This window comes from Sphaeramia orbicularis, chromosome 1, assembly GCF_902148855.1.
Source record: "Sphaeramia orbicularis chromosome 1, fSphaOr1.1, whole genome shotgun sequence".
Taxonomy (NCBI): domain Eukaryota; kingdom Metazoa; phylum Chordata; class Actinopteri; order Kurtiformes; family Apogonidae; genus Sphaeramia; species Sphaeramia orbicularis.
The window spans coordinates 55,688,750-55,703,139 of record NC_043957.1 but is presented as its reverse complement, the minus strand read 5'-3'; the positions used below and the strand labels follow the sequence as shown (position 1 = coordinate 55,703,139).

The window sequence follows — 14,390 nt, the reverse complement described above, 5'->3', positions numbered from 1 at the left end:
AATAACCCTAATAATATCAATCCAGAACTATTTTCTTACCAAACATTACACTGTAAAAAAAAAAGGAAAAAAAAGGAAAAAAAAAAAAAAAAGGTATTATTTCGGCAGCAGGGGTGCCGAAAAAATACTGTAAAATACTGTAAAATACACATCTCATAAAAAATCGTAATTTTCCATAATTAAGATACAGTTTTTTGCCTTAACTTTACATGACATTTTTTTTTTACTTTTTAATGTTTAATAAAGAATATTTTCATGTATTAAAACAATCAAATTACCCATATATATATATATATATATATATATATATATATATATATATATATATATATATATATATATAAATACTTTTCAGTGAGACTAAGTTGTACAATCCACTGATAAAAACTGTATTTGGACAGTTTATCAGTGCTTATACATGTTATACATTCACAAAAACACATTTATTCAACATTTTTGGTGTGAAACCTCCCGTAATTACACAAGATATTTGTCAATTAAACAAGTCTTGTTAACTTACAGAATAAATACTTATTTAACGGTTAATTGTCAGTAATTTTTATCTCATTTAATTATTATTATTATTATTATTATTATTATTATTTTACAGTATTAAACTTTAAATTAACAGTTTAATCTCATAAATAGAAAAGAAATATTTGTGAAATTATGATACATTTGCAAATGTATTTTAACTGTATTTTTCTGTGAAAAAAGAAAAAATTTCTTTTAAAAAATGGAAATTTTATGGTTATTCACAGCAACAGTTTTTTTCATGTTATTTTACATTTGACATGTAAAATCATGGTCTGTTTTTGTCATTTCATTGATATTTTCCTGTATCTTAAAAACACAGGAAAAATCTGTAAAATAAACAGTGAAAATTCTGTTAAACTACAGATTTTTTTTTACAGTGTGCTATCAAATCTTGTCATGTGATGAAGAATGCAACATTCTTCCATGGTGGAGTAGTGAAACCAACTTATTCTGTTTTGTTTAATTTTGCAGCCACAGTAGAGACACGCATGACTTGACATGCAGAGACAAAAAAACAAACAAACTGAAATGTTCCTAATCTTAAGAAGATTCTTAAAAGAATGACCAGTTAATTGCTGCACATTGAAAGGATTTGTCCTGAGGAGCTGAATGTACTGAAGCAGGGCACGTAGAGAGTGCCCCTGTCCTTTTGTTCTGTAAAAGACAAACCTCTGCCTGCAGCGTTCATTACAAACACAAACAGCCAAGTAATAAGAGAGTTTGTGTGACTGAAGCTGATCTATGAGGGGGCTCTGCTTTGAGCTCCCATTTAGACCTACTTTTACCAGAGGGGGGGTGTAAGACTCATGATAAAAGTATTCCTCTTCTTTGTCCCAGACGTAAAAAGCTATTAGAGGACACTGGGCCTGGGGTTAGGGGGTATGTATCCCTCTCTTACTGATGGAGAAAAGAGAGGTAGACGGAGAGGAAGTAGAGACTGGACAGCTTCAAAAATCTGTCCTGTTCATGATGGAGGAGAGGAAAGCCAGGTAAGACAGATTCTATTTCTACATTTGGAAGGTAGATGTTCATCAGATCACAGACAGTGGTTCTGCTAGGTGTTATTACAGATATTTTCTGAAGAATGATTCTGTTGCAGAGTCATTGAAATAGTTTCCTGCAGCAGAGACAAATGCATGACCACAAAAGTTTTTGCACTGCAACCTCAGATATTATGAGTCAGAAAGTGGACGTAACACAGTCCATGATACCATTGGGTTGGTTTGGATGGTTTTGGGTTGTTTTTCAATTCCCTTTTTAGTACAACTGACTTCTGGATGGAGAGACAGACATGGTGCGAATTTAAACATCTCAGAGATCAAAACTGGTTTCATCTCTTGATTTTCTTTCATTTAAATATTTTTTTAATGAGAAACTTCTGCCCCATTAATGAATGCACTCTGAATTTTTATGTTGGCTGACCACACCAATTTCAAAGGTCCAGTGTTTATGATTTAGGGAGATCTAGGAGGATCTAATTGCAGAAATGGAATATGAATGAATGAATGAATGAATGAATTTATTTTTGGTTTTACATCAGTCATTGTACTCAGTACATTCATCATAATAAACACAAAAACCAAAAAAGGAATAGGCTAGAAGCAAAAGCTTATTTTTTTGCCTATCCTTTTCAACTAATACACTGCTTACATCAACTTAAATGTGTACAGCATCGAGCATTCACACCATAATAATTTAAAAAATAATAATAAAAAAACAACAAAAACATCTCAATTCAATATTTCTGAATAATTTTAAACTTGAGGTACTTTTTTTAAAAACTTTGCCAAAGGAGTGGATAACTTAAATGCATCATAAGGTCCATTCCATAATTTCACCCCCACAATCCCAGTTCATGTAGACTTCACATTTGTCCTCACTTTAATCCACTCACACATATGAAAATCTCAGAAATTTGTATTACTCTCTCTTAATTCCAAGAACCACATCTATTTATTTATATTTGAGACAATACCATTTTTATCCTTAATGTTCCATATACCTATTTAGAAACAATTCTTTATACCTCTTTTTAAATATATTTATGTTTGTTCTTTCCTTTATCTCCTGGTCTAGATTTTTCCACAAAGTCACTCCACAGCTTGTTATGCACATACTTTTCATTGTTGTTCTTACTTTATGTAATATAATATCCATAACTATGCTGTCATTATAGTCAGATGAAAATGAGAATCATTGTGTTTTCATTGCCTTATAAATGAATTATCTACATCCACAGAGGGCATGGAGTCCACCATATTCCATGTTCACCATGTTTCTACACTCTTTCACTGCTTTCCTTTTTATATGTAAACATTGGTCCAATATTAAGGTGCATTATTGTCACTTACTGTGGTCGACTGTGCATCAGATATTATTCTTTTACTAAAAAGGTTTCCATCCAAAAGCAAAAATGTAAAATTTCAGCTTGTATACATCCACTAGTGAATATTATGAGTTGATTCTCATCATTGTTTAAAAAGTTGCCAGTTGGATGTAGTTTGTCATTGTAAAACACATAGACTCAAGGATCTCAGGAAGAGACTGTTGTTCCAGTATTTTTCATATTTGTTCCACCGAAAGTGTAAGCTTCGCTACTTTAGGAAACGTCTACGTGATGCAAAGGACAAAACGGTGTCTCTTTATCTGCTCAGGAGCCCCATAGAATCTAAGGAGCCAGGGTAAAAACCCCAACTGCTGGGGATGGGGTGTACCCCACAATTTAAAAAGGACTTACCACTTGAAGTCAGTGTCGGGGGAACACAACAGGAGAATGAAGAAAAAGTCACCAAGAGAAAGGTTGAGTTTTTTTTTTAAAAGTCTAGTCCAGAATCTGGTTTATTAAAACAGCAAAAGTTTACAAAAAATCAAAACTTGTGAATTATCAGAGAAGGCAGTTTACCACTAGTATCGCTATAAAACACACACTTGTCAAAAAACCAAAACCAAGGAAAAAGGAGGAACAGCACTCTCCTCTATAAGAGTTTCCTTTGTTACTTTTTATAGTCTTTAGTGACTGTTGGAGACGCCCGTTTCCCTGTGACCTCATTAATACAAGACTCACAATTGGTTAATAATAACACATGGGCAAAGCATATCCGTTATACGTCATTTGTTCAGCATTATTTCTAAGAAAAGCTTATAACAAAAGTTCATCTAAGTTCAGTGTGTGCTGTGTACGCCTGTCAATCAACCTTGGTTAGGCATCTAAACCCAAAAACTTATAAAATAACCATCTTTCTACATAGTCTAACTGCAAAGCGATCCAAGTCTCAACACCTGCACTATTAGGCTAGCATGTCTTGACCACAAAATCTCCTAGTTCGTATTCAGTTTTTTTCTGCTCTGCGCTCTCTTTACCACAACTACTTTCTAAAGATGTAAAAATAGATCTTTTAGGTAGAATCTGACCTCTGCTCTGAGTTCATCGCAGGCAGGTGTTAGTTCAATCAAAACCATACACACACACAAATCAAACCGGACTGTTCAGTACCTCTTAAAATAAAAATACAAGATACAGTTGGAAAATATAACTCAATATAAATTAAGATTTGCAAAATTAAAAAGACTCTTCAAGCAAAACAACTTTGTAATGTAAAGATTAAGCGGACAACTAATGATGTTACTTTTTCTCTCCTCCATTTTGGTTCATGATGCATGATGTATGATGTTCACCCGACACTGTAAAATTTAAAGTCACATTCAACTACCATTCAAAATGATCTGTTTAACATCATGCAGTAACGTATGGCGCTAACTGACAATTTGACAGACATCAGAGGAATTTTGACAAAAACCCATAGTTGGCTTTTTTTCCCCACACTGCTGGTATGGATCACATTATTTTGATTCAAAGCCTTCCAGTCACATTTCTCTCTGCAACTCTTCATACATGGTGGTGCTTCGTTTGTGTTTCCATGTAATGTAGCATTTCTATATCTTGTATTAAATAAGGAAATTTTCCCATTACCTTATTGGTCCTCATATTGCTCTTTTTTTTAGTTCTCATTTTATTGAAAGAAATCAGATTTTTTTTTTTCTCACATTGAAAAAACAGAAATACACAAACTATACACAACCAGAGAGTAGGTGTAAAAAAAAAACAAAAAAAAAACATTTACAGCAGCTCATCATGGTCCTGGCATACAGGATCTCAAAGTAAAGAATCAATATATAAATAAAGATAAATACAAACACAAAAACATATTTCCTTCAGAGGATTTTGGGTTCATATTCATGCATTCAGATCTCAAAGGCTTCACATATCTCACCCATGCCTCCCAGTGTTGCACAAAAAAATCCATCTTCAAATTTACAGTCAAGGTTATCCTTTCCATCCTATAAATTCCCATGGTTATGTCTATCCAGTTATTTATTGTCGGTTCTTCTTGTGTCATCCATCATTTAGTTATTGCCTTTTTTCCTGCAGCTAGTAATATACTGAAGAAGTATCTGTTTATGTTTTTGACCTTTTGACAAATGTATCCCAAATACATGGTTTTGAAATCAAAAGGTAAGTAGGTATTAAGAATGATTTCTACGGCTTTATGTATTTCTTTCCAATAATGGTTCATTTTTGGGCATTCCCAGAATGTGTGGAAATGATGTGCAGTGTGGCAGCTACTATTCCTCCAGCACTGTGAATTCCCATTTGTATAGTGTGACTTATGGCTAGGGGTAATAAAGAAAGGAGTTACGTTTTTCCAACTGAATTCTTTCCAGAAGTGAGACTTTGTACTGCTCCCCCAACTTTTCTAACTCTCCTAAGGGTAAAACCCTCTAGGTATTTTGACTAAGGTTTTTTATGTAACATTGCAACTAAAAACAGCTGGACGAAACCCCACTTTCTGGCACTAATGGCTCTAATGAAGGACTTCTCGTTGCCACCATACATAAGAATGGGCGTATTCAGTAGATTACAATCTGCTACTTCACCACTACATATCATTAACCCATAAAAACCCAGATATATTTTTTTGTGGTAACTTCCAAATTAATTTCTCTCTACATTTAACCATTACCAAATTATTTATCATCATCATCATCATCTTTATTTGAATTTACTCTGAGTTTTAATGAACATCAACATGATCAACAGATTAAATATCAGAAAATACCTACTTTACACTGAAAAAAATGCTAAATACAGAGGATAATATAATAATAAATGGTGATAAATACTTACGAAAGGTTAAATAGAGGGGAAAAAAAATCGTTTGGGAACTGCCATCAAAGAAGCGCTGGGTCTTTATGGGTTAAATATTAATAATATTTTATTTCCTAGCCTTTATATTCACTCAGGCAGCTACTATGCAGGTACTGTTATAGAAGTTCAGGTTAAATTACATTGTAGAATAGCTGTCCACTGTAGTGACCACTACACATGAAAGGGTTAAAGGTTAAATATCACACGCTGAAAGTTCAAAAGAAATCAATCAATTAAATTAATCATCATTTTTTTATCTTAGAAAAATGTGTTTTTGGTTGTGAAGCAGTTTTTCAAAATTATATTAAAATAATATTTAACTAAAAGGGGACTTGAATCACCAGTTAGTTCTATTTTACTGTAAATGCTTAAACTCTTCTCCTTGTTTCCTGTGTTTTTACCCAGAGGGGAAGACTAAGAAGGAGAAGGGTGCCCCCATCCAGAGGAGCACAGAGACTGGCATGGCAGTGGAGCTGCCCAGGAACATGAGCCGCCAGCCCAGCAGGGAGTCCAACAACGGCAGCATGAACAGCTACAACTCGGAGGGGAAGTCAGTAGACCACAGTGTTCCTGTTTTGTTTTGTTTTTTAAACTTTTTATATATTAATTTTCAAAAGAACAAACAACGAACATGAGATCATCATGGGTGTTACAATTAAACTTAAAATGTTCTTTCACATCATGCACACATACATCATTGTACAATTATGGTTGTATTAATCAAGGTGCATACACAGTCCATTTTTCCCAGCGTTCAGTACATTTCTCCAACTCAAGTCTTAAAGCAAAAGTAAGTCTCTCCATACAGTAAATTCCTTTAATAATCCCACGCCAGAGGTCCAAAGTTGGAGGGTCGGGTTGCAACCATTTTCGGGTTATAGCTTTCCTACTACTTGCCAAAAGTACAGGGTGACACAAAAAAACAGGAACTTTTTAACTATCCAATAAAACCAAGACTGATGGAAGAAAAATATTTTATTCATAGTAATTGAAACCTTAAACCATGCCATTTAAGAAACAATGATGGAATTTTCATTTTTTAAAAATTCCTTCCTGTAGATGGCGTCCTCCTGTACGAATGCCTTCTTGAAATCTGCTGTTGAGATTCCTCATTGACCGTTGCAACATCTCAGCTGGGATACTGTGAATTTCATCCTGAATTCTCTGTTTTAACTCATCCAGAGTTCTTGGTCGAGTCATGTACACTTTACTCTTGAGATAGCCCCACAAGAAAAAATCATAAACGGACAAATCTGGCGATCTAGGGGGCCAGGGAACCTTACCGAATCTTGAGATCACACGGTTACCGAACAATTCTCGCACAGCCGCCAATGGTTACTATGGTAAAAAAACCGGGAATTTTTGAAGTGCGTATTGGCAGACATGAGCAAGTGGCAGCACTGCGAGACAGTGACCTTGAGCAAGTAAACACACCCCCATTTTAGTAACCATTGGCGGCTGTGCGAGAATTGTTCGGTAACCGTGTGATCTCAAGATTCGGTAACGTTCCCTGGCCCCCTATATCGCCAGATTTGTCCGTTTGTGATTTTTTCTTGTGGGGCTATCTCAAGTGTAAAGTGTACACCAGGGGTCTCGAACTCATTTTCTTTCAGGGGCCACATTCAGCCCAATTTGATCTCCAGTGGGCCGGACCAGTAAAATAATAGTATAATAATCTATAAATAATGACAACTCCAATTTTTTGTCTTTGTTTTAGTGAAAAAAACCCTATTAAATTATGAAAATACTTACCTTTATAAACTATTCAAACAAAAAAGATGTGAATAACCTGAAAAACTGAAATTTCTTTAGAAATATAAGTGCAATTTTAACAATATTATGCCTCAACGTATCATTTCTACATGTGCATTATGGATCGGATCTACAAAGACACTAAACACTTAGTAACAGGCAGAAAATAGTTCAAATTGTGTTTAATTTTCTTTAGACATTTCAGGTTGTTTGTATTTGTTCAGGTTATTCACATTTTATTGTTACAGGATAGTTTGTAAATGTAAATATTTCCATAATTTAATGTTATTTTTTGCACTAAAACAAAGACAAAAATTTGAAGGTGTCATTATTTATAGACATAATGTAATATTTTTTTCACATCAAACTGAGAAGAAAATATGGAGTCATTATTTTTATGTAGGTTTCTATGCTGTTATTTTACTGCAGATCGTATTGGTCTATATGTGGAACCGGCACTTGACAGTGGAATTTTTGCACTTTGAAAATTCATCCCACGGGCCGCATTGGAACCTTTGGCGGGCCGCATTTGGCCCCCGGGCCGCATGTTTGAGACCCCTGGTGTACACAACTCGATCAAGAACTCTGGATGAGTTAAAACAGAGAATTCATGATGAAATTCACAGTATCCCAGCTGAGATGTTGCAGCGGTCAATGAGGAATCTCAACAGCAGATTTCAAGAATGCATTCGTACAGGAGGACGCCATCTACAGGAAGGAATTTTTAAAAAATGAACATTCCATCATTGTTTCTTAAATGGCATGTTTTAAGGTTTCAATTACTATGAATAAAATATTTTTCTTCCATCACTCTTGGTTTTATTGGATTGTTAAAAAGTTCCCGTTTTTTTGTATCACCCTGTATCTTCAATAAGTATTTATCCTTCTGAAGGACTGTTTCCGGTATTTTACCAAGATATAAAGTAGCAAAAGAATAATCTAAATCCATCCCTATCATTTTATTTATCTCGGTTGCCACCTCCCTCCAAAATGACTGGATTTTCAGACAGGCCCAAAAAACATGAAGTGATTGGCCATAGTTTTTCCACATGTTCGCCAACAAAAGCCTCGGCTCTGTGTGCCTGTTTGGAGTGCTGTTATCTTAGGAGTTTTAAAAAATCTCACTATATTCTCCCAGCCAAACTCTCTTAAGGATCTAGAGTTTGCGGTGGTCACTTACGTCTCACATATTTCCATCCAGGTCTCACAGTGTTCCTGTTTTGTTATCTGTCCCCCTCGACACCCTGTTCCTGCTCTATGATTGTTTCTAAACCTTTAACAGGGAAATGCGTCTGTTTCAAAGGCTCTCTTTCTCTTTTATTTCACTTGACACTTACATTTGTATTTTCATCAGTGTTTCTTTGCTGCTTATTGGCTTACTGTAGATCAGGGGTCTCAAACTCATATTCTTTCAGGTTCCACATTCAGCCTGATTTGATCTCAAGTGGGCCAGACCAGTAAAATAATAACATAATAACCTATAAATAATGACAACTCCTAATTTTTGTCTTTGTTTTAGTGCAAAAAAAACCCCATTAAATTATGAAAATACTTACTTTTATGAACTATCCAAACTAAAAAATGTGAATAACCTGAAAAAACTGAAATTTCTTGAGAAAAATAAGTGCAATTTTAACAATATTCTGCCTCAACTTATCATTTCTACATGTGCATTATGGATCAAATCTACAAAGACACTAAACACTTAGTAACAGGCAGAAAATAGTTAAAATTGTACTTAATGTTCTTTAGACATTTCAGGTTCATATTTGTTCAGGTTATTCAGATTTTATTGTTACAGGATAGTTTGTAAATGTGAATATTTTCATAATTTAATGTAATTTTTTGCACTAAAACAAAGACAAAAAATTGAAGTTGTCATTATAGGCACAGTGTAATATTATTTTCACATCAAACTGAGAAGAAAATCTGGAGTCATTATTTTTTGTAGGTTTTTATGCTGTTATTATTTGACTGTACATCATATTGGTCTGTATGTGGAACCTGAACTAAAACAAGTTCAACAGTCTTGACTGTGGAATTTTTGCACTTTGCAAATTCATCCCACGGGCCGCATTGGAACCTTTAGTGGGTTGCATTTGGCCCCCGGGATACATGTTTGAGACCCCTGCTGTAGATTGAAAATGATGGCCATCCCACCCAGAAAAAGACCCCCAAAATGATGACGTGGATGTGGCAGCAACATTTCTATTATGTTCTGAAGTGTGTATAGTGCTAGGCAGCAGTGGGTAAACAGTGAGTGTGATATGATCAGCCTGCTGTTTAAAAAACATAAACTGAACTCAGACACAGTGACATGAAGATAAAACACTAAATGTGACAGAATCCAATTAAGGCTTGATGTTTTTTGTGATGGATTATTTCACTTGGGTAAATTTAGAGATGATTTTCATGCTGTAAATAATGACTGGAAAAATAATGTTTACTCCTGAAGGCAGTGAAATGAGCCCTAAAATATGAGACTACGCTGACTGTTTACAGACACCAACAAGAATTAAAGCCCGCAAGCGGCATCTAAAGGCCCTCGCCACGGGCACGTCCAGTAGAAGTATGTCCATCGTTCAGCAGGTGGCGCTCTAGCACCAAATTTCAATGTCTTCTGATGAATGGATGTAGGCCTGGGAGATTGACAACTGATTCAAATTTGAGGCAGATCTGTGGTTTTATTTCCAAACTAAAGAAATTTTAGTATAAGTAAATCTATAGGGGTCCCTATGCGGCTAAAATTGAATTTCTTCCTTTGAATGGGTGTAGACCTTCGAGATTTACCACTGAGTCAAATTTGAGCCAAATCGGTGTTTGTATGTTTGAATTAATGCAATTTTCGTGAAGGTAAATTTGTAGGGGGCACTATTTACCTAAATGTCATTTTCTTTTGATAAATGGGTGTAGGCCTGGGAGATTGACAACTGATTCAAATTTGAGCCAAATTGGTGTTTGTATGTCTAACGTGAAGTAATTTTCGTAAAGGTAAAATTGTAGGGGGCACTATGGCACCGAATTTCAAATTTTTCTGATAAATGGGTGTAGGCCTGAGAGATAGACGTCTGAGTCAAATTTGAGCCAAATCGGTGTTCATATGTCTGAACTGAAGCAATTTTAATAAAAAAATATTTTAAAAAATTTTTGTAGGGGGCGCTGTAGTGCAAAATTTCAGTTTCTTTTGACAAATAGGTGTAGGCCTGGGAGACAGATGTCTGAGTCAAATTTAAGCCAAATCGGTGTTCGTATGTCCGAACTGATGTCATTTTTGTAAATGTACATTTGTAGGGGGCACTATAGTGCGAAATTGTAATTTTTTTCAATAAATGGGTGTAGGCCTGGGAGATAGACGTCTGAGTCAAATTTCAGCCAAATCGGTGTTTGTATATCTGAGCTGAAGCAATTTTTGTGATGGCAAATTTTCGAAAAAACTTCGCAAAGTTTGTAACTTCGTCGCACAAAAACGGTGACACTGATTCAAAAAATTCGGATAACTTTTGATGTCCCACTTCTCTAGATACTGTACACTGATTTTGAGCTCATTCGGCCAAACGGCTTAGTAGGAGATAGTTAAAATACGTCAGCGAAAACGCTGACTCAGCATTTTGGAAATTTCAATCCAATATGGCCGACTAAGGGTTGGTTTAGGGGCGTGGCCATAATAATATTTTTTGTTTGTCTCCTCATGATGAATCTGTGTACCGATTTTCGTGGCTCTACGACAAACTTTATGTTGGACGAGCTCCGATTGGCGCAATGCATTTCCACTTTTCAAGGGGGCGTTGCCGCAACATTTCTTTACCGACCTCTACGAAACCTATATGTAAATTCAATTTCTCGCACTTCTGAATTTTAGGCAAAATTTGGTGAGTTTTCGTAAATGTTCAGAGGGTCAAAATTGAGCTCAAAGAACAGGAGAAAAATAAGAATCTGAGCACAAGAACAATATAGCCGTTTCTATGGCAACCACATATTGGCCTTATTTGAAAGCTCTCGAGCTCCCCCACATGTCTGTCTCAGTGCCGTGAACGTGAATATGTGTGAGAGTGGCGACAGTGGCGAAAGGTGACCGTGTCACTGGCGATTTCGTCCCCATGCGCCCACTGCAGACTCAATAGGCCCTGCGCCGGCTTTACTCGGCTCGGGCCTAATAAAATGCAATGCTCATCATCCAACAAAAGACATTGGGGTGGATCTACTAAAGGTTTGCATGTAGAAAAACATGTGCAAACTCATTGCACACGCCAAAGAATGTACAAACTGATTCACTAACAGTGCACACTAAGGGCTGGGTCTTTCAAAGGTGTCTGCATCCATTTAGTACGTTTGGCACAATAAATATGTAATATGCTGCGTTTACACATAATTGTGCATGTGCTGGGAGGAGAAAATGTAAATATATTAATTTAGCACACTCTAAGTGATTTATCAAACCCAAAAGCAAATTTGCTCATCGAAACTGTTTATATTTAACATGTCTCAAAGGGAGGTGCAAACAGTTTGGATGCATAATTGCACACACATGGCTGTGGTTATTGTTGTAAGAAGGAGACATCAAAACGATGAAACACGATGCAGGGAACACACTGTTGCCATTAGTGCTGGCATATCCCAGGTTGGCAGAGGTTTTGCACCCAGGCTGTGTCATGCTCCAAACGTCCAGGGTCCAAACAGACCTGCTCCTGTATCCCAGAGCAGTTTTTCCAGTGTTCTGTCTCAGTGACGACGACCAGTAGCGCACACAAAACCCTCATTTAAATAGGGCGGTCTCCAAGACTTTGTACCTGTTGTCATTTGCACAAGCGGTCTTAGTATATCACCCGCAAACTGTGGTTCAATCCCACATGCAAAATTCTAGATTGCACACGCAAATTAACCCTTTCATGCATACTGCTCACTCCAGTGGACAGTTCTTCTCCAGCTGTTCTCTTGTATATTCATGGGCTTTGTTGTTTTAGTTCCAGATCAGCCAACACAGTGGACACTTATGCATCATCCCATACACTGACATTCATACCATTACTGTAACTTTGCTGTTCTTGACAAACCTGATCTGCAGTAACATGTTTTAGTCTAAATCAATTGCTAATTGTTATTAGACTGTAATGAACAGTTTTCTTAATCAAAGTTGGGGTTTTTTTGCATATTATCTCCATGAAGTGAGTAATAACTAGTATTAGAGTGTGTTAAAATGTGAAAAAACATCAGATTAGCTGCATGAAAAATGTTTTAATATCATAGTTTTCACACAGTATTTCACTTTCTGATGATGAGTTTTAAATACTTGTTACTTTGCTTCAAAAACTGAATGTATGGTGTCCAGCTGAGTGGACACTTTTGTAACTTCATGAAAAATAGGTTCATAAAAAAAATTCAATCATATTGTTTTTTGTTTATAAGCCTAAAGAGGAATAAAAACACTCAAGAAAAAAATCTCAACTCAGGTCCTCATAATTCATGCATGAAAGGGTTAAAACACACTAACTGGGATCTTAGTAGATCCGGCCCTTTGAGGGGTGTAGACCAAGTTGAGACCAAAAGTGGACTGGATACACAGCAAGAGCATTGCATCCTGTGTGTCATTGTGCATTATGAGTGAAAGTGTACTATGAGGAATAACAGTGTGGCATCATGGCCTGTACCCTGAATCTGTTAACACTACTTTAGCTACTTCCCTCATTTCATGCTAACTAAATTAAGTTGCTTGCATTTGCACTAGATAGCCATAAACAAGTGGAGCTAGTTTGCTGAAACCTGCAGTATAAACATAGGTGTCTAATATTTGTAACTAATAGTCGCAGAAAACAAGTTGTGCCAGGGACAACAAACCCCGCCCCTCGCACATATTTCGCCCATTATAAGTAAATGGAAAGATTTTTTAAAAATCTTTGACGTTCCTTTCCCAAAATGTAATGACATCTATTCTGGGTCACTGGCAATCTGTAAACCCAGTTTGGTTTGAAATGAACCAATACTTTTGCTGCTGAAGTATTAACAAACAAACAAACAAACCGAACCAAAAACAACACGCCTTGCCTCCCCTTCGGGGTGGGGGGTGGGGGGGTGATAACAGATAGATTAGTCAGTTACAGAAATATTCAAGGTATCAGACAATGAAAGATGCAGCCAAACCAAGCAGCTTCGCATTAAACTGGATGTTACTTTACTAATTTTACCACAAACTATGATTTCCTTGACTTGTGAGATTATCTTTTAAATTGACAAACATATGTGTAAATAGTGGCACAATTCAGATGGAATAAAAAAATGCTTTGCCATTGACCGCTGTTGAAATTTTTTCCAAATTTAGGTCCCTGCTGAGCTGAAGATGCCAGGATTTCAGCTCTCTGTACAAAACATGATGTAAAACAGATTACAGATCAGTTGAACCAGAATTATCTCGGCTCAACATGTATGTGTGTGATGTCACAACGTAGGATAGCAAGCCAAGCTAGAGGGATGTCTCCGAAAATGTCGGAGCAAATATAAGTAGGTTCTCCCCCGGTGAACTGATAATGGAGTTGAAGTCTAAACAACTTTATTCTTGCCCGATAAATAATATTAAAATTACTTGTATATTTAAATTTCAACATTTTTACCTTACTCATAACTGCATTCATGACAAAGACAAAGTCAAAATGCTGTGTATACTATACCTATACAGGAAATGTAGTGTGTTGGTGAATAAACTGACATGATGTTTCTTTCTGTTTGTCTCTCATGCCAGTTTGATCTTCTCTGGGGTAAATCTGGGGGCCAGTAGTCAGTTCAGCGACTTCCTCGATGGTCTGGGACCAGCTCAGTTGGTCGGCAGGCAAACACTGGCAACACCTGCCATTGGTAAGGACTCTAATCCACAGGTCTCTACTCACATCTTAATGCCAAATCCTTC

The 14,390-nt window shown here is 36.2% G+C and overlaps 1 protein-coding gene across 6 annotated transcripts in view; it reads left to right on the top strand.

Annotated features, from left to right (window-relative positions):
- The window catches only part of rims1b (regulating synaptic membrane exocytosis 1b), a 231,152-nt gene that overhangs the window by 199,192 nt on the left and 17,570 nt on the right, over positions 1 to 14,390 (top strand). For all 6 annotated transcript variants that reach the window (XM_030142654.1, XM_030142619.1, XM_030142636.1 and 3 more), the window contains 2 exons: positions 6,149 to 6,293; positions 14,226 to 14,338. In XM_030142654.1, coding sequence (XP_029998514.1) covers positions 6,149 to 6,293; positions 14,226 to 14,338 — 258 coding nt within the window. The remainder of the gene's footprint in view (positions 1 to 6,148; positions 6,294 to 14,225; positions 14,339 to 14,390) is intronic.